Source organism: Falco cherrug, chromosome 4 (genome assembly GCF_023634085.1).
Source record: "Falco cherrug isolate bFalChe1 chromosome 4, bFalChe1.pri, whole genome shotgun sequence".
NCBI lineage: Eukaryota > Metazoa > Chordata > Aves > Falconiformes > Falconidae > Falco > Falco cherrug.
The window spans coordinates 51,016,329-51,034,851 of NC_073700.1; the positions used below are offsets into that span (position 1 = coordinate 51,016,329).

The window sequence follows — 18,523 nt, forward strand, 5'->3', positions numbered from 1 at the left end:
TGCACCCATCCCACTGGGACGCCCTACCCCACGGAGCCCACCTGCCCCACAGGTAACCCCTGCCCCATGGAGCCCACCCACCCATGGAACCCACCCACCCACAGAGCCCACCCATCCCACTGGGACACCCCTGCCCCATGGAACCCACCCACACATGGAGCCCATTTTTCGCACTGGGACCTCACACCCCATGGACCCTACCTGTCCCACTGGGACCCCCATTTTGTGGAGCCCACCCTCCCCATGGAGCCCACCGACCCATGGAGCCCAACCATCCCACAAGGACCCTCTGCCCCACTGGGATCCCGCTGCCCCACAGAGACCCCCAGCCACAGAGACCCCTGCCTGCTGGGACCCCTGCAGCCCCCTTGCCCCACCAGCACCCACCCATTTCGAGGGCGGCAGGGGCCACCCCGGGCAGCTCGGTGCAGTGGCGACCGCCGTTCTGGGGGGGCTGGCAGCCGCGCTGCCGCAGCCGCACCCCGCTGCAGCCTCCCGTGCAATTGGACCATGTCTCCCACTCACCCCAGGCACCGTCCACTGCGGGCAGGGGGAGGTGTGAGGGGGGGCAGCCCCCACCCGCACCCCCTGCCTGCACCCTGACTCCAGCACTGCGGTGGTGGGGTGCTCTACAGAGATATCCGGGTTTTCTAGGGGATATTGGGGTCCCTGAGGGGGGTATGGGGGTTCCAGAGGGGGGTGTTGCAGTGCCAGAGGGGCGTATTGGGGTGCCCCGGGGAGTACTGAGGTCTCAGAGGGGGGTACTGGGGCACCCCAGGGGGTAATGGAGTGCCCCACTGGAGATTGGGGTGGTCTAGGGGGATATCAGGGTGCTCTAGGGGAGCACTGTGGTGTCCCTGAGGTGTGCTGGGAATGCCCATGGGAATCCCCAAACCCTCCCAGCAGCCTCAGCCATGGGAACCCCCAAACTCCCCGGCATCCCAGCCATGGGAAACCCCCATGGGAACCCTCAAACTCCCCCTGCAGCCCAGCCATGGGAACCCCCAACCCACTGGCACCCCAGCCATGGGACCCCCCATGGGGACACCCAAACTCCCCTAGCAGCCTCAGCTATGGGAACCCTCGAATTCCCCTGGCACCCCAGCCATGGGACGCCCCATGAGAACCCCCCCTGCACCCCGGCCATGGGAACACCCCATGGGCACCCCAAAGCCCTTGGCACCCCAGCCATGGGAGCCCCCAGCCCCCCCCCAGCATCCCAGCTGCAGGGTCCTCTGGTCTTCCTTGGCCGCCCCCAGACCCCCCTGAGCCCCCTGCCCCCGGGGCTCACCGGGGCAGGCAAGGCTGAAGCACTGCTGCTCCTGCATGGCGTGGCCGTGACACCGGTGCAGCACACCAGGCCGGTGCTGGTGGCAGCTCCGCATGCGCCGCTGCAGGCCGGGGCCACAGGAGCGGCTGCAGTCCCCCCAGGGCCCCCAGGGCCCCCAGACCCCACAATCCCGCTCGTCGCGGGGGGGGCCCCCCCGGGCCCCACAGTCCGGCACCCCATCGCACACCTGTGGCACCACAGCGATGCTGAGCTGGGGACCTGAGGGGCCTCGTGGCAGCTCCGGGTAAGGCAGGGGTCCCCCATGCTCCCCCATACCTGCTGGAAGGCTAGGCACTCCCCCTCCCCGCAGGCAAATTCCACACAGGGACCCCCTGTCCGGTTGCTTCCACCAGCGGGGATGTGTCTCTCTGCAGAGGGCACATGGGGTGGCTGTGGTGGGGTGGCCGCAGCCCCCTGCCACAGCCCCCCTCTCCTTGCTGGGGAGCCCCTCACCACAGGCCAGCTCGTCTTCTCCGCGGGGACAGTCGGGGGCACCGTTGCAGACCCGCGAGGCATTGAGGCACACACCGTCGGCACAGGTGAAGTGCCCCAGGCACGATGGGATGGCGGTGGAGCCTGCACCAGGCACCATCAGGCACAATGCCGCACAGGGACCCCCCAGAGCGTCCCACCGTGCTGGGTGTCACTGGGGTTGGGGACACCAGAGGGACCCCCAAGAGCATCCCACCTTACTGGGGGTTGCCAGGGAAAGAGACACTGGGGGACACCCCAGGAGCATCCCACCATGCTGGGGGTCAGCAGGGAGGGGGACACCAAGGGGACCTCTCGGGAGCACCGCACCATGCTGAGGGTCACCGGAGGGAGGGACACTGGGGGGGGCTCCCACCATGCTGGGTGCCACCAAGGAGGGGGACACCACGGGGATCCCCACTGCAGCTCACCACAGTGGTCAGGGCTCTCGTCGGAGTGGTCATGGCAGTGGGGGACACCGTCGCAGAGGTGGCTGTAGGGGACGCAGCCGGTGCCACGGGCACAGGGGAAGTGGCCGGGCTCGCAGCCGCCATCGCAGCCCAGCTCATCGCTGCCGTCGGGGCAGTCGGCCTCGCCATCACAGAGCCAGCCCCGCGGTGCGCACTCCCCACTGCCGCAGGCAAAGGCGGAGGGGCCGCACGCTGGTGCTGCGGTGGTGGGTCACCATGGGGTGGCAGGTCCCTGGCGTGCCTCGCGCCCACCTGCTGCCATCCCGGCGCTCCTGGCACCATGCTGGCGCAGGGTGGGGGGAAGCTGTGCGGGACCCCTGGGACCAGCCCCCCTTACCTGCCGAGGCGTTGGCAAGGGTGGTGGGCACAGCAGCAGGCAGTGCCGCCGCGCACCCTGCCGCGCTCTCGTCCCAGCCGTCCCGGCAGTCGCGGATGCCATCACACACGGCGTCCTCGCCAATGCAGGAGCTGTCAGGGCAGGGCAGCTTCCCGGGGGCGCAGGTCACCCGGTCTAGGGGGGCGGAACTCAGTCCCATGGGGCGATGCTGCTGCAGGCAGGGGGTCCCCAGCGTGGGGGGCTCAGCCCCGTGCCCCTCACCTGGGCAGAAAGCCTCATCTGTGCCATTGGCGCAGTCATGGTGGCCGTCGCAGATGGCGGAGGGGGGCAGGCACCGGGTGTCAGGGCACTGGACGTGGCCGGGGGGGCAGATGCAGCCGCGCTCGTCACTGAAGTCACCGCAGTCGTCGTGGCCGTCGCAGCGATGGGGGTAGGGCACACACCGGCCCACTGCACAGCGGAACTCACCCGCCTCACAGCTCGGGCTGCAGCCTGTGACCGTGGCACCATCAGGGCCTCCTACAGACCCCCAGGGTGGGGGGCTCACACCCCTCACTGTGGGGCTCAGCCCCCCTGCTGTGGGGCACGGACCCCCAGGGATGGGGGCTCAGGGACCCCCACCGTGAGGCTCAGACCCTCTTGCCCTGGGGCACAGCCCACCCACAGCTCACTCCTGCACTCCACCTCTCTGGGACCCTCACAATACCCCGCAGCTCCCCGGGACCCCCGAGCGCAGCCATGGGGCCACTCGCCTGCCTCGTCTGAGTCATCAGTGAAGCCACAGTCCAACTCCCCATCGCAGACGCGCTGCGGGGGGAGGCAGTGGCCACTGGCACAGCTGAACTCGGGGGGCACGCAGGCGGCAGGGGGGCAGCCAGCCTCATCGGAGCCGTCAGGGCAGTCGGGCATGCCGTCGCAGCGGGCAGCCCAGGCCAGGCACTGCCCGCTGGCGCAGCGGTGCTGGTGTGGGGCACAGCGTGGAGCGCACAGCTCGTCCGAGCCATCCTTGCAGTCCTCCTCGTCATCGCAGACCCAGGCACCCGGCACGCAGCGCCCGTCGGCATGGCAGGCAAACTCCCACTCGGCACAGTGCGGCTCAGGCTGGCACGGCTCCGGTGAGGACGGGCAGTGCCACCCACCCACCATGCATGTGCTGTGGGGACGGCAGCGGCTCAGCCCCGCAGTGACACCTGATGGCCTGGCGTCCTGACAGGCACTGGGTGGCTGTGCTGGCACAGTGCCATGTGCCAGGCGTAGACTCACCAGTTCTTGCAGCCCTGCTGCACCGTGGCACCGGCTGGGAAGGCGAAGCCATCCCAGAAACATGGGCACGCGGTGGGCTCAATGCAGCCGCCCTCTGCCAGCAGGGAGGGGATGTGTTGGGACACAGTGACCTGGCCAAGCCAGGCTGAGCTGCTGGCACCCCACGCTGGGCATGAAGCCGGGGGGAACCCAGCACCGTGGAGCTGGGGGCTGGGAGGGGCTTGGTGCAAGGTGGGCACAGAGCCCCATGCCCAGGTGGGGGCATGCACAGCTTAGGGTGGCCCTACACCAGCCCCACGCCAGTCCCATGCTGGCCCCAGGCCACTCCATGCCAGCCCCACACTGTCCCCATGCCACACCATGCAGCCCCACACCAGCCCCCCCAGGTCACACTCCAGCCCCACATCAGTTCCATGCCAGCCCCATGCCGCTGCCAGGCCTCACCATGCAGGACCCTCCCCGGGGGGCAGAAGCACCCCTCCAGGCAGGACAGCCCCTGGCAGTGCTCGGGGGGCTCCCGGCCGAGGTCACGGCAGGTGGGGGGGCAGGGGGGGCCGCAGGCGCTGTACTCCAGCCCCCGGTCACACTGCAGGGCTGGAGACAGTGGGGCTGAGTCAGGCAGGGATCCCCTGCCCCACAGCCACCTGCACCCCCTGCCTCGCCAGGAGCCCACAGACCGCGGCCGGGACTCACGGCACAGCTCCTGGCTCCTCCATCGGACGTGGACGCCACGCCGGCCGCACTCCTCAGCATAGGCAGCAATGGCCGTGCACAGGCACTCGCAGTCCCCCCCAGAGTCGCAGCTGCCATCACAGTGTGGTGGGTGGGCGCCAGGTCCAGTGGGATGGGGGTGGTGGGACACCCCCTGCCACATCCCATGCAGGGACCCACTGCCCATTGCTGACACTTACCCGCAGGCGTCGAAGACGCACCAGTCGTAGAAGCGCTGGCATGGCACCGTGTCGTGGCACGGCGCAAAGAGCCGCTGCCGGAGGATGCTGCAGCGCCTTCTGGCCCACGTCGCCCTGTGGGGGCTCTCCTGGGGGGCCAGTGACACTGTCACATGCCATCCTTTGGCCAGCCGGGCACCGGGGCTGCCCCCTGACACTGCCCCCCCCCCCCAGCCACCCTGGGTCCCTGTCCCTGTCCGTACGGTGCAGGGGTGCCGCACATCAGTGCTGTCGACCTCGGGACAGAGCAGGCTGAGGCGCCAGGAGTTGCCGAAGAGTGGGGCGGTGGGCTCCAGCACCCCTTGCCGGCTGGTGAAATCGTTCTCGGTATCGCCGTCGAAGTTGCCACAGAGCCCAGCCACGCGGCCCCGGTGCTGTGGTTCCAGCCGGACGTACACCCGTGTGCCTGGCATGGCACGGCATAGCGCTTGGCACCAGTGGCACAGCTGGCCTGGGGACCCTTCTGGACCCCCACCCCCAGCAGGGCTCACCTCCATCCCAGAGCACCGCCAACCCCAGGCGGGAGACGAGGAGGAGGAGGAAGAGGCCGGCGCGCTCCAGAGTCAGCCCGGTCCCACTGTAGACTTTGGGGGGTCGGACTGAGATCCCGTTCACCGTCACACCCCTCCCTGCCAGCACAGGGTGAGCCATCAGCAGCGGTGACCTCCAGCACACCCCCATCCCCCACCCCCGTGCTCCCCTGGCCACTCACCCCTCAGCATGTGCACCACAGTGTTGCCCGTCACCACCACCACCGACTTGGTGCAGGTGACGCCGCTGGTGCCACAGGGGACATTCTCGGCGGTGACAGTGAAGAGGCCGGTGGTCTCGCGTGCCAGCAGGTACTCGCAGTCCCCCGGGAAGGAGAAGGCTCGCCCATCAAAGGTGATATAGTGGGGGTCCCCTGTGGCCACACAGGTCCCCGCACACTCCTCCTGGCCGCAATGCCAATGCTGCTGCCGGCACACGCTGTGGGGGACAGAGCTGAGCACCACTGCAGCACCCACCGTGTCACTGGGGAGGGGCGAGGGGGGCTCACCAGGTGTTGCAGTCCCGGATGATGGTTGCGTTGGGGCGGTACAGCTGCCCACCGTGGTGGCAGGGACACTCCTCGGGGGACACACAGCGCCCATCCTGCCAGTGCGAGACACCCTGGTAAGCAGGGCCTGGGGGGCAGCAGGGGCAGCCAGCCCCCCTGGGGCATGGGGGCTCTGGGCAGGCACCAGCAGAGGGGCTCGGAACCCCCCGGGCTGGGACCCCCCCAATGCCCTTCGCCAGCCCTCCACATCCCTAACGCCCCCCAGTCGCTGGCCTCCTGCCTCCCTGGTCCTCCCTGCCCAGCTCTCCTGACACCCCAACTTCTGCAGCCCCCTGGGAGTGCCCCTCCTGGAGGGGGTCACCCACCAGGAAGAGGGTGCCAGGGGGGCAGACGCAGCCATCAGCGATGCCGGTGCAGGTGCCATTGGGCTCGGAGCTGTCACAGCGGCGCAGGCAGGATCCTGGGGCGTGAACCAGCCCTCCAGGGCAGAGGGCAGTCATGGGGCAGGGGGCTTCAGCACAGCGCCAGGACCCACTGGCACAGACGCTGCAGGGAGGGGATGTGGTGAGGGCAGCCCCTCAGCACCCCCTGGCCCAGGGAGCCCCCACCCTGCAGGCCCCATGCTGGAGTCCCTGCATCCCCTTCATATCCCATCCCCATCCCATCCCCATCCCATCTCCATCCCATCCTGTTTTATCCCCATTCCATCCCATCCTGTCCCATCCTCATCGCCTTCCCATCCCATCCCCATCCCCATCCCATCCCATCCCATCCCATCCCATATCCCCCCTCCCCAGCAGAGCTGCCCTGGGCGTCTCCCAGCTCCAAGCCACCTCCCTGTGCGAGCCATGACGGGGGCCGGGCCGGGCTCTTTGTTGGTGGCGCCGGTGCCTGGTGGCAGGGACATTCAATGAAAGCCGCCTATCCCGCGGTGCTGTCCCAAACGGGCCGTAGGAGGATTTCATCAGATGTCTCCTGCCACTGCCATGTCCCTCCACACTGGAGTGGCATCCCTTGTCCTGCCAGGCCCCTGCCACCTGCCGTGTCCCCACCCTGGTCCCTGTCACCCCCTGGGCGCTGGCTGGGCCACACACCAGGTGCTGCAGCCACGGCGGATCTGGCTGCCGGGAGGGTAGAGCTCGGTGCCACGCTGGCAGGGGCAGGTGCCCGGTGGGACACACTGCCCATCCTGGGCCAGCACCAGCCCGGCAGGGCAGTTGCAGCCGGGGACACAGAGCCCCCCCAGGCCGGGGCAGGGGCCGGCCCCATCCAGGTGCAGCTCGGCACAGCTCTGGCTGCAGGGATGACCGCACTCCAGGTACTGCTGCCCGCCGCTGCATGGCATGCCTGCGGGGACAGGGATGGGGACATCGCTTATGGTGGCATCCCTGCTGTGCCCTGGCCTTCCGCCTGCACCCTCAGCACCTAGCCCCTCGCATCTGGTGGCAGCATCCCTTTCCCATTACATCTCATCCCCATTCTGTCTTCATTCCATCCCCATCCCCATCTTCATCCCATCCTATTCCCATTCCCATCCCCACCTCCATCCCCACCCTATCCCACCCCATCCCCATCCCCACCCCATCCCCAATCCCATCCCATCTCCATCCCATTCCCATCCTCATTCCCGTCCCCATCTCCAACCCATCCCATCCCACACTCACCGCAAAAGCTCTGGTTCCTCCAGGTGAGCACGGCTCCCTCCTGGGCGCAGCGCTGGGCGTAGGCAGCCAGCACAGGGCACAGGCAGTGCTGCCCACCCCGGCAGCTGCAGGCATCATGCAGGCAGAGCTGGAGGAATGGCTCCGGCTCCACAACCTGGTGACAGGGCTGGGGGCAGGAGGGACAGGTTGCGACATGGCACTGGCACTCAGCATCCCTGCTGGCACCAGGCACAGGGCACGCAGCAGGGGGGTGGGGGGGGCACTGGGCACCTGGAAGGCAGGGCCATACAGCACGGCACAGGAGGCCTCGGCGAGCTCCCGCCGCCCGGCAAAGGCACTGCAGGGGTCAAGGGGGAAGGGCCCGAGTGCTGGGCAGTCACCAGCCACCCGATACTTGTTGGCGAAGGCAGTGATGCTGGTCTCCACGTCACCTGCTGGTGTGGTGAACTCATCCTGCTGGTTCCAGTTGTAGGTGCCGCAAAGCCCCCGCACCTGCCGTGGTGGCACATGGCTCAGGATGGGCTCCTGGGACCCCTGCAGCCGGGGCGCGTCCCACTGGACCCCAGTACCATGGTGGTGATATGGCACAGCCAGCAAGCAGGGCTCACCTTGCCAGCAAAAGTGGGCTGGAGGGTGATGTAGGTGGCAGGGGTCTCCAGCCCCCAGAGGACGTGGGCCCCCAGGGTCTGGAGCAGCAGGAAGGAGGAGGACGCCCTGCGCACGCTCAGCTCGGCACCGGCAAAGGGCAGTGTCACCTCCCGCCCGTCCACCGTCACCTCGCCTGCACCAGGAGAGCTGGGGCATGTCAGGTCACAGCCACTGGGCTGGCACCCAGCACCCCGTCACGGAGTGGGGATGGTCCCCAAGGGTCACCTGTGCCACGGAGGTGGGTGGTGGTCTGGCGGGAGCTGACGGAGAGGGACCGGAGGCAGCCGAGGGGCCAGTGGCCATTGCAAGCCTCGTACTCGGCTGTGATCAGCAGCTGCCCCTCTGCAAAGTCCTTGGGGGGAGAGACCCCAGTGAGTACCCCTGTGCCACCGTCCGCTGGGGCAGAGTCCCCTCCCCAGGTCCCCACCACCACAGCCCCCACCCTGGCCAGCGTGGCAGCCACCCTCACCTGCACCAGGGTGTAGGCGCAGGTGCCATGGAAGGAGAAGTGCCGGCCATCAAAGGTGATGTAGTGGCGGCCCCCCAGCACCATGCACTCCCCCGGGCACCGCTCCTGGCTGCAGAGCCAGCGGCCGCCATGGCACGTGCTGTGGGCACAGGAGGGGACACTGGGCTCACCGGGGCAGACGGGGACACGCCGCAGCCACTGTGCCTCCCACCACACCGGGCATGGACATGTGGGCGCTTGCCCTGCACCCCAAACACTGGGGTGCGATGGGCGCTGCACCCATCTGTAGGGTGCAGAGACCCTGGCAGGCAGTGCAGGATCAGTGCTGGCACCCTGGCATTGCTTACCACTGGTTGCAGCGCTGGCGGATGCTCTGGCCTGGGGCGTAGCGCTGGCGGCGGTGGTGGCAGGGGCAGGCACTTGGGGGGACACAGAGACCCCCATCCTGGTAGAGCCCCGGCACACACTCACAGCCACCAGCGCAGTCCTCGTGGCATGGGCCCTCCTCGGCGCTGGCCACAGCTGCACAACTGGCAGGGCAGGAGGAGACGCAGTCCGAGAAGCGCTTCCCCGCGCCGCACTGCCGCTCTGCCAGGACAGGTGCCATGCTCAGCACTGGTGGGCTTGGCACCGGCTCTGGGGTGCACCCCACTGAGCGCTGCATGCGTAAGCAATTGGGGTGCACACGACTGAGGGGTACATGCGGTGGAGGGCTGCGCACCCCAACAGCTGGGGTGTAGGCAGCCAAGGGATGCAAGCAGAAATCTTTGGGGTGCATGCAACTGAGGGGTGCATGCACAAGCAGTCAGGGTGCACACAACTGAGGGGTGCAAGCAGAAATCTGTGGGGTGCACAGGACAGAGCGGTGCACGCCTAAGCCTTTGGGGTGCTCAGCGGGGTGGGAGCATGGGGAGCACGGAGGACGGGGAGCAGCTGTGTCAGAGCCATCACGTCCCCCCGGGTCCCTACCACAGAATCCCGGCCGGCGCCATTCCGGGTAGGCTTGGTGCCGGGCGCAGTCCTGTGCGTAGGCGGCAAAGGTGTCGCAGGCAGCGGGTGGTGGCGAGGGACTGGCGTCCCCCTCCTGGCACAGCACCTCCAAGCACGCCGCGTAAAAGCCGCTGGGATCCACCTGGCACGGGAGCAGCAGATGAGGATGGCAGGCCCGGCCCCCCTGGCTCCCCAGCCCCCCCGTCCCCCCCAGCAGTGAGTGCCTGCTCACCATGTCCTGGCACTGGCGGAAGGGCTCGGCCAGCAGCTTCCCGCAGATGGCCTCGGCCACCTGCCGTGCTGCATCGCCCGCTGCGCAGCCGGGGCTGGGCTCCACCGCATCCCTGCAGGCAGGCTGAGCCCGGGGGGCACACTTAGAGCTGGGGTGGCCCCCACAGAAACACCCAGCCGGAGAAGGGGGATCAACAGCCCCAGCTGCCCCAGTACCTCCGAGCTGGCATCGGGGATCTTCCAGGAGTTGCCAAAGCTGGCGGCAAAGGGGGCCACATCCCCCCCTGGACGCAGGAAATCATCTGGGGGCACAGGGAGGGCTGGGGCAGGTGGGGGGACGCAGTGGGGCACAGCTGCCCCCACACTGCATCTGCGCCAGCCCGGGGATGGCAGAGGCACCGCAGGTGAGGCGACGCTTACCGGCAGGGTCATCGTTGTAGGGGCCGCAGAGCCCCTGTGTGCTGCCCCACAGGTCAGCATCGACCTTCACAGTGACAGTCTGGCCCCCATCTGAGGTCACCCGCACGCCCAGTCCACTGGCCACGGCCACCCAGTTGCCCAGCCATGTCACACTGATCCCTGCCAGCACCGCAGCAGGTGGCTCAGCTTGGCATGGCAGTAGGATGGGGACGGGGACAGGGAGGCACAGGCACCTCCAGCTGCTGCTTTGCCACTGCTGAGCACCATCTCCCTGTGTCACCCAGCATCACGCATGGGCTCAGCCCCACCAGGACCCTGGGATCGGTGGCAGCAGGGGACGGAGCATCCCACAGCCCTCACCGTTGTGCAGGTATGGCTGTCCCTCTGGCACTGCCACGCCATTCACAGAGACGTTTTGGCCCCGGGCCAGCACCGTGTCCGTCCCGAGGGCCATGTGCAGTGCCTAAGGCAGCGCAGTGTCAGCGGACCGGGGCCAGCCGCCAGCTGTACATGCCGGGGCCATGGGACCCCCGTGGCTGCTGGCAGCTGCTGATGCCCAGGGATGCCACAGCCATGCCGGGTAACACCACGTGGTGTGGGGATGGACCAATGGCCCCAGCTGCCCACAGAGCGACCGTCTGTGGGGGGAGCAGAGGCCACAGGGAGGGTCCCCATCCTCCCACCCACAAACACCCCCCACTGCAGGAGCAGCTGGTACCCGGGGATTGCCGTCGGCAATGGAGATGGCCCAGGTGCCGTCGGTGGTGGCGGCCAGGCTGTAGGAGCACTCGCCAGAGAAGTGGAAGTGTGTCCCGTCGAAGGTGCGGTAGCGGGAGCCAGCCCAGGTGAGGCAGCTGGCTGAGGGGCCCCGGTGCTGGGCAGCCGCTCCCCGCAGGGACACCAGCCACGGCGACGCCTCTCCTGCAGCCGGGAGGTGATGCCACTTGGCAAATGGCCCTGCAGGAACCCCCACACCCTCCCTGGGACCCCCAGACCCACCGTCAAGGGGCAAGTGGGTGCAGTCGAGGCAGGGTGCAGCGGAGCTGTTCCGCCAGCTGTGCCCCCAGGGGTGCCGGCAGCACTCGGCCAGGCTCATGGCAGAGAGGTTGCGGCTGCCCTCAGCTTCCTGGCACTGCCACGTGCTGTAGCAGCGCCCCAGCGAGCCTTCGCCTGCGGCATAGGGAAGCACCTCGTCCCCACCAGCGAGCACCAGGTGGATGCCGGCTGACAGGGATGGCACGGTGGTGCCACCACACCCACACCTACCTTCGGTGCAGCGAGACCCGCTCCAGCCTGGGCAGCAGCCCCGCACCGTGCGGTTCCACGCCACCGGCCGCATCTCTGGGGGCCTGCGCCGGGGTGGAGCACCAGCATCAGGTGGGGGGACAGGGGGTGCATAGCATGGGGGTGGGTGCAGGGGGATGGTGTGGCACCCGCACCATGCCCCCCAGCACCCACCTGTAGATGTAGCAGAGCGGGGTGCCAGAGCTGGGCTGGGGGTTGCGGTGGGGCTCACCGCGGTCCCCGCCATAGACCCGGCGCATGCGGTCCTGGTCGATCCGCCAGCCTGCCAGGCTGTAGTGGTAGAGGCTGGCGCAGGGCACCACGTCCTCACGCCGCGGCGTCACCTCCTCCTCTGCCGTCACCTGCACCGTCCGCTCGCACCACCGCCTATGTGGCATCCTGTCACCCACGGCACCCACCCCCCAAACCCAGGCTAAGGCCAGTGTCCCCAGTGCCGGCACAGGACCGTGGCACTCACCCCGTGGCTGCTTCCACCGCAGCCACCCAGAGCAGCAGGGAAGCCAGGACCACACCAGGCACCCAGGACCGTCGTGACCTGGCCATGCCGCACCGCACCGGCCACCTTGGCAGGGGAGGACCCATGTTACCCAGTGCAGGGACGCCTGGCATGTGCCATCCCCACTAGGAGTGAGGCGTCGTGATGGGGACATGGGGACAGGGGCACCCCCAGATGCCACGGGCAGCCCCCCACAACAGGGCTCAGTCCCCACACCGGCCTCTCTTACCTGGGGCCACCCAGCTCCTCGCTCCGTCCCGGCTGGCTCCGTCCCCGCGGCCTCCAGCCTCCTCCCAGCCCACCCGAGGGGCTGCGGGTTTTATGGGTTGGTACCGGTCAGCAGGGACCATCTGTGGGGCTGGTGATTGGGCCCAGCTGCCGGCTGGGGGGGACGGGCTGCTGTGGGACCCCTTCATCGCCCCGTCTCCAGGGCAAAGCACTCAGGACTGTGGCGGGGGGGCTGGATCCAGAGCCCTCCGGGAGGTTCTGCCCAGCAGGGCTGCATCCTGCATCCGGCATATTTGGGGATTAGGGATTAGGGCTCTGCACCACAGCCCCCTTGGACCAGGACACAGACTGGCTGTGCCCCTGCATGTCCTGGTCCCACTCACCTCCCCCAGGAGTGCCCCGGGATGGGGACCCCCACACCCGCCCCACGGGGCCAGGGCCACCCTACTGCCCCATGGGGCATCACCCCCATCCGCTGCCAGCCACACGGCCATGCCCCTGTGTCCCACCCTCCCTGCCCCGTGTCCCCATGTCCTCCTGTGTCCCCACCTCCCTGTCCTGTGTCCCCTCGTGTCCCCACTCCATCTCTGGCCCCTCAGCCGTGTCCCTGGTGTCCCCATGTCCTTGCCCTGTGTCCCCACACCACCTCCCCCCCCACGGCCGTGTGTCCCCGTGTCCTCTTGCTGTCCCGTGTCCCCACGCCATGGCCGTGGCCCCGTCGCCTCGTGCCCCTCCGGAGCCGGCGGGAGGGCGGGGGGGCAGGACCCGGTTTTCCAGGGGTGCAGCAGGGTGGCTCGGCACGGCACGCCTCGGTACCGCACGGCTCGGCTCGGTACTGGAGGTCACGGGGACACACACGCGGAGGCTCGGCTCGGTACCGCCCCGCGGCGGGATGTAGCCCCGGTGCCGCCTGGTGCCCGGTGCCCCCGGTGCCTCCGGTGCCCGCCCCGCTGGCGCTGCCGGTGCCCGGGGGCGGGGCGGGGGGAACGGGCGGGACCGGGGGGGGCGGGGGGACCGGCGGCCACCGCGGGGAAGGCAGGGCCCGGCGGCGGCGGCGGCGGCAGCGGAGCGGGTAGGGGCGGCGGGGGGGTGCTCCCGCCCCGAGGGCGCGGCGACGGGCGCGGCGGTCGGGGACCGGGACCGGGACCTGGATCGGCCGGCGGGGACAGGCACCGGGACCGGGACCGGGATCGGCGCGGGGACGGGGGGACGGGGGGGCGGGGCACGACACACCGCGAGCGCGGGCCGCGGGGGCAGCGGCTTGGGGGGGGGACAGGGGCGCGCGGGGGGCCACATGGGGGGGGGCTGCGCACTGCTCGGGGGGGCTGCGCCGGAGACACCCCACTGGTGTCAGCGGCGGGGACCCCCCGAGCCGTGTCCCCGGGTTGCTGGGAGAAGCTGGGGGGGGCTGGGCAGGGCTGGCTGGGGACCCCCTGCCCTGCTGCCTGCCCCCCTAAGCCCCCCGGCTGGGCCCGCGGGGCAGCGGGGCTGGGGTCTCCCTGGCTGAGCCCCCCAGAGACCCTCACCCCGCCATTCCTCTGCACGAGGCTGTGGCCTTGTGTCCCCCGCTGCAGCACCGTGAGCCACACCGCAGCTGGAGCCGTGCCATGAGGGAGAGCTTCGACACCCTGCGTGCCCTGGGTACGCCCCAGGGGTCCCAGCCCCGCTCCTGCCACCCCCCACCACCGGCTGAGCAGGGGGTGCCTGCCCCTGCCCTGGGTAGACAGCGCGGTGACAGGGTGTCGGGGTCCCCGGGGGGCTCAGCCTGGTGCCATCCCACCCTGCACAGGTTCCCCCGTGGCCAAGCCGGAGCCGGTCCCACTGGCAGAGGAGATGGAGGCACCGGGTTGTGCCGGCTCAGGTGGGTGCTGAGGCGGCGCTGCCTGTCCCCCTGCCCGTCCCCCTGCTCCTGGGGGTCTCCCGGGGTCCTGGCAGGGCAAGGGGCCGCCCCAGAGCTGGGGAGGGACCCTGGCTTTGCCACCTTTGTCTTCCCAGCGTGGCTGGTGGTCCCCAAGGTGGAGGCAATCCCTGAGGGTGATGGAGAAGAGCCGGGGGCTGCAGGGGAGCCGGGGAGCCTGGAGCACAGCTGCTCAGGTGAGGGCGTGGTGCTGGCACATGGCAACCCTCCTGGCCGTTGGGCATGCTGGGGCCATGGCACGGTGCTGTCGCTCTGTCCCCGTGGCCAGCAGCAGTGCCGGGGCTGCCCATGCTTGGTGTGGCATGTGCTGGGGGGAGCGCACTGTGCCCACCACCCTGCCACGTGTGCCCTGCAGAGGACTGGCTGGTGAGGAAGGTGAAGGTGGAAGACGAGTTCGAGGAGTGGCCAGCTGGCCCCGGCACCGAAGCCCTGCTGGCGGGGCAGCCCCCGGCCAGCGTCTTTCCCCCTGCTGTTGGCACACTGGACTGCACGGGTACCTGCAAGCCAGAGCAGCCATGCCCGGAGGAGCTGGGCTGTGGTGGGCTGCCCGCCTTCACCCTGCCATCCTGGCCGCTGCTTGGCCAGAGCCCAGCCGGCACCGGTGGCTGTGAGCACTGCTTTCAGGCGCGGCTCAGCCTGCAGCTGCCAGTGAGCGAGGGTGAGCCCCAGCCTTGCGGGGGCTGCGGGACCCCAGCCCCCCCACGCCCCTTCGCCTGCACCCAGTGTGGGAAGGGCTTTGGCAAGAAGGCGCATCTGACACGGCACCTGCGGGTGCACACAGGTGAGCGGCCCTTCCCCTGTGGGCAGTGCGGCCGCCGGTTCCGCCAGAAGATCCACCTGCGCTCCCACCAGAAGACGCACACAGGCGAGCGGCCCTTCCCCTGCCCCGAATGCGGCCGCCGCTTCCGCAAGAAAACCCACCTGGTGCGGCACCAACGCACCCACACCGGCGAGCGGCCCTTCGCCTGTGCCCACTGCGGCCGCTGCTTCGCCCACAAGCAGCACCTCCTCCGGCACCAGCAGCTGCACACCGAGCCAGCGCCGGGGGACGGGGATGGGGGGCTGCCTGCCGAGCAGAAGCCCTTCCCCTGCCCCGAGTGCGGGAAGAGCTTCAGCTGGAAGAAGAACCTGGCATCCCACCGCCGGCTGCACCAGGAAGGACAGCCCTTTGCCTGTGCCGAATGCGGCCGCGGCTTCAGCGACAAGCGGCACCTGACGGCGCACCTGCGGGGGCACATGGGGCTGAAGCCCTACGCCTGCCCGCACTGCGAGAAGACCTTCAGCCACAAGCCCAACCTCACCACGCACCAGCGCACCCACACTGGCGAGCGGCCGTTCGCCTGCCCGCACTGCACCCGCGGCTTTGCCCACAACCAGCACCTGCTGCGGCACCTGCGGGTGCACACTGGTGAGCGCCCCTTCGCCTGCCCCCAGTGCGGCCGCTGCTTCAGCTCCCGCCCCAACCTCATCGCCCACGCCAAGGCGCACACCGGTGCCCGGCCCTTTGCCTGTGAGCAGTGCGGCCACACCTTCAGCCGAAAGTCCCACCTGGCACGGCACCAGGCGGTGCACACCGGCACCCGGCCCCACGCCTGCACCCAGTGTGGCAAGCGCTTCAGCTCCAAGACCAACCTGGTGCGGCATCAGGCAGTGCACACCGGCCACCGGCCCTACATCTGCACCCAGTGCGGCAAGAGCTTCAGCCGCAAAACCCACCTGCTGCGCCATGAGCGTACCCACGCCACCACCACGCCCCGGCAGAGCTGGCCAGCCCCTGCTGCCCCAGCCCCCCCAGCCACCCTCTGCCCCTGAGCACTGAGCACCGGGACATGCCAGGGACCCTGGTGGCACCCAGCGCCGCAGCCTCCTGCAGGCACTGCCTGCAGACCCCAGCCCTGCCCATGGTCCCTTGCCCAGGCAGGGCCCCCCCCGTGCCCGCTGGAGATGCAGCACACGGTGTGGAGTGCAGCTCCTGACCGTGCCGGCAGCGATATGGCCGGTGGCCAAGCCCCGGCTCTAAAATGGTCTCACAAACGCATGAGTAGGGTCCAGCCCGCGGCACACTGCGCCAGGGCTGGCGGGGGAGTTGGGGTACGGGGGGAGCCCCGTCCCGGCCCCTCTCAGGGCAGGGGCTGTCCCCGTGGTGGTGCCGGTTTGTGGGGGTGCCGTGGGGCAGAGGGGCACCAACCCGCCTGGTGCTGGCAGGAATGAGCCAAAACTGCCAATAAACCAACTTTTGCCGCAGTTCCCAGCGGGTGTCTGAGGGCCGAGTGGGGGGGACACAGGCAGGGGCAGACAGCGGAGGTCTCAGCTGGGGGCTGGGGTCGCATTGCCTTCCTGCGGTGGCAGCGTGACAGCCTGCGGCTGCTGGAGGCCACAGGAGGAGGGGGCCATGCCAGGACGTGCCGCTGCTGCCCGCTCTGTTGGCAGACCTCGCCTCTGGGGCCCTGGGCCGGCAGGCAGGGTTGTGGGTGGGGGACAGGCAGGGTTGCAGGCAGGATGCAGGCAGGCGGGACAGGGAGGGGATAGGCAGGGTTGCAGGCAGGATGCAGGCAGGGGGGACAGGGAGGGGACAGGCAGGATGCATGCAGGGCTGGGGGCGGGGCTGAGGGCGGGGCTTCGGGGGCCGCCGGGAGCCGTGCGGTGAGTGCGGGATGGGGCACCGGGGCGGGGGGGCCCACGGGCACCGGGCCCCACGCGTGTCCCCGCGGCCCAGTGCACCCCATGGGCTCCGGGCCCCACGCGTGTCCCCCACATACCCCGCAGACGTGCCCCGTGCGTGTCCCCGCGGCCCAAGGCGCCCCACGGACAAGCCCCAGGCAGCCACCCCACATGCTCCGGACCACATGCGTGCCCCTGCGCCCCCCCGATACCCCACGGGTGTTCCTGTGACCCATGCCCCCCCCAGACATGCCCCACACATGTCCCTAGGCCTCCCCGTGGGCTCTGGACCCCACATGTCCCCACACCCCAGGGGACCCCACAGATGTGCCCCACACGTCCCCACAACCCAGGGCCCTCCCAGGACATTCCCCATGTGTCACCACACCCCAGGGCATCCCACAGACGTGCCCCACGGGCGTCCCCGTGCCCAGGGACACCCCACAGACATTCCTCATGCGTGTCCCTGCACCCCTGGACACCCCACAGATGTGTCCCATGTGTGTTCCACACCCCAGGGCACCCCACAGGTGCCAGGCCCCCCACCCTCCCCAGCCAGGCTCCAGCCCCCACAGCCAGGGGGTGCAGGGGCACAGGGCCCAACTACTTCCTTCCCTCCAGCTGCTGGCACCAAGCGGATCTGGGGGTCCCCGGCTAGGATGGAGGGTCGTGGGGAGGCGGGCGAGGAGGAGGAGGAGGAGGAGGCAGAGGGGGAAGAGGAGGGGGTGCGAATCACCCCCCAGCTGCTGAAGGCCAGCACCGGGGAGTTTGCCCTGGAGTCCATCCTGCTGCTGAAGCTGCGGTGCCGCGGCATCGCCCACCTGGGCTGCCTGGGTGACTGCGCCAACCTGGAGTGGCTGGACCTCTCCGGCAACGCCATCACCCAGCTGGGGCCACTGGCCGCCCTCAAGTCCCTCACCGTCCTCAACCTCTCCTGCAACCGCATCACCAGCCTGGAGCCGCTTGGCTCTTGCCATAACCTCCAGAGCCTCAACGTCGCTGGCAACCTGGTGAGCAGCCTGCAGCAGCTGCGCTGCCTGACGGGGCTGCGGCGCCTGGAAAGCCTGCGCCTCCACGACCCACTCGCCCATCTCACCAACCCCCTCTGCGCTGCCCCGGCGTACCGCACCACCTTGGCTGACATGTTCCCCGGCCTCAAAGCCATCGACGGTGAGCGGGTGTCTGGTTGCGGCAGCGAGCTCTACCAGCTCTGCCGGGATCTGGACAGCTCGCTGGGCCGTGGTGCCGGCGCTGGTGCCGAACCGGTCCGTGCTGCTCAGCCCTGGGTGGAGGCAGGTTTCTGGGAGCCGCGGCCACCACGGCACAGCTCCATCATGGAGGAGGCCTACAGGCAGTTCGGGGAGGCGCTGCAGGAGTGCCGGGAGCTGAGCCACCGTGCCGACAATGCCATCACCCAGGCGGAACGGGTGCTGAGCGGCCGCCCCGACCCCAGCTCCTTCATCTTCTGAGCCACGAGACCCCCAGTCCCATGAGGGGAGAACCCCCCACCCTGTGCCGCTGCTGTCCTGGCACTGGGCCACACACAGGGACACGGCAGGGACCAGGGGGCATTGTGGCGCCGTGCAGTAAAGCCATGCCATCCTCTGAGACCCCTCTTGGCTGCATTGTCCTG

General features: G+C 69.6%; 3 protein-coding genes across 3 annotated transcripts in view; 2 read left to right on the plus strand and 1 right to left on the minus strand.

The window, feature by feature from the left end:
• The window catches only part of SSPOP (SCO-spondin), a 30,553-nt gene extending 18,423 nt beyond the window's left edge, over nucleotides 1–12,130 (minus strand). The window contains 34 exon segments of the mRNA XM_055706795.1: nucleotides 388–540; nucleotides 1,292–1,517; nucleotides 1,607–1,698; nucleotides 1,784–1,906; nucleotides 2,233–2,469; nucleotides 2,609–2,782; nucleotides 2,870–3,100; nucleotides 3,361–3,761; nucleotides 3,872–3,965; nucleotides 4,316–4,465; nucleotides 4,565–4,674; nucleotides 4,783–4,910; nucleotides 5,025–5,227; nucleotides 5,313–5,450; nucleotides 5,534–5,790; nucleotides 5,861–5,955; nucleotides 6,226–6,406; nucleotides 6,955–7,207; nucleotides 7,525–7,690; nucleotides 7,795–8,016; nucleotides 8,133–8,305; nucleotides 8,398–8,524; nucleotides 8,642–8,780; nucleotides 8,989–9,229; nucleotides 9,611–9,773; nucleotides 9,864–9,986; nucleotides 10,079–10,164; nucleotides 10,283–10,441; nucleotides 10,643–10,745; nucleotides 11,001–11,203; nucleotides 11,282–11,452; nucleotides 11,549–11,631; nucleotides 11,741–11,953; nucleotides 12,045–12,130. Of these exon segments, the coding sequence (XP_055562770.1) occupies nucleotides 388–540; nucleotides 1,292–1,517; nucleotides 1,607–1,698; nucleotides 1,784–1,906; nucleotides 2,233–2,469; nucleotides 2,609–2,782; nucleotides 2,870–3,100; nucleotides 3,361–3,761; nucleotides 3,872–3,965; nucleotides 4,316–4,465; nucleotides 4,565–4,674; nucleotides 4,783–4,910; nucleotides 5,025–5,227; nucleotides 5,313–5,450; nucleotides 5,534–5,790; nucleotides 5,861–5,955; nucleotides 6,226–6,406; nucleotides 6,955–7,207; nucleotides 7,525–7,690; nucleotides 7,795–8,016; nucleotides 8,133–8,305; nucleotides 8,398–8,524; nucleotides 8,642–8,780; nucleotides 8,989–9,229; nucleotides 9,611–9,773; nucleotides 9,864–9,986; nucleotides 10,079–10,164; nucleotides 10,283–10,441; nucleotides 10,643–10,745; nucleotides 11,001–11,203; nucleotides 11,282–11,452; nucleotides 11,549–11,631; nucleotides 11,741–11,953; nucleotides 12,045–12,130 (5,704 nt within the window).
• Nucleotides 12,131–13,634: 1,504 nt separating this feature from the next.
• On the plus strand, nucleotides 13,635–16,671 carry ZNF467 (zinc finger protein 467). The gene is made up of 4 exons (XM_055706850.1): nucleotides 13,635–13,952; nucleotides 14,101–14,172; nucleotides 14,307–14,405; nucleotides 14,585–16,671. The coding sequence occupies exons 1-4, from the start codon at nucleotides 13,919–13,921 to the stop codon at nucleotides 16,039–16,041; spliced, it is 1,662 nt and encodes a 553-aa protein (XP_055562825.1). The 5' UTR covers nucleotides 13,635–13,918; the 3' UTR covers nucleotides 16,042–16,671.
• Nucleotides 16,672–16,845: 174 nt separating this feature from the next.
• On the plus strand, nucleotides 16,846–18,498 carry LRRC61 (leucine rich repeat containing 61). Its single transcript, XM_055706851.1, has 2 exons — nucleotides 16,846–16,872; nucleotides 17,512–18,498. The coding sequence occupies exon 2, from the start codon at nucleotides 17,550–17,552 to the stop codon at nucleotides 18,357–18,359; it is 810 nt and encodes a 269-aa protein (XP_055562826.1). The 5' UTR covers nucleotides 16,846–16,872; nucleotides 17,512–17,549; the 3' UTR covers nucleotides 18,360–18,498.
• Nucleotides 18,499–18,523: the final 25 nt, after the last annotated feature.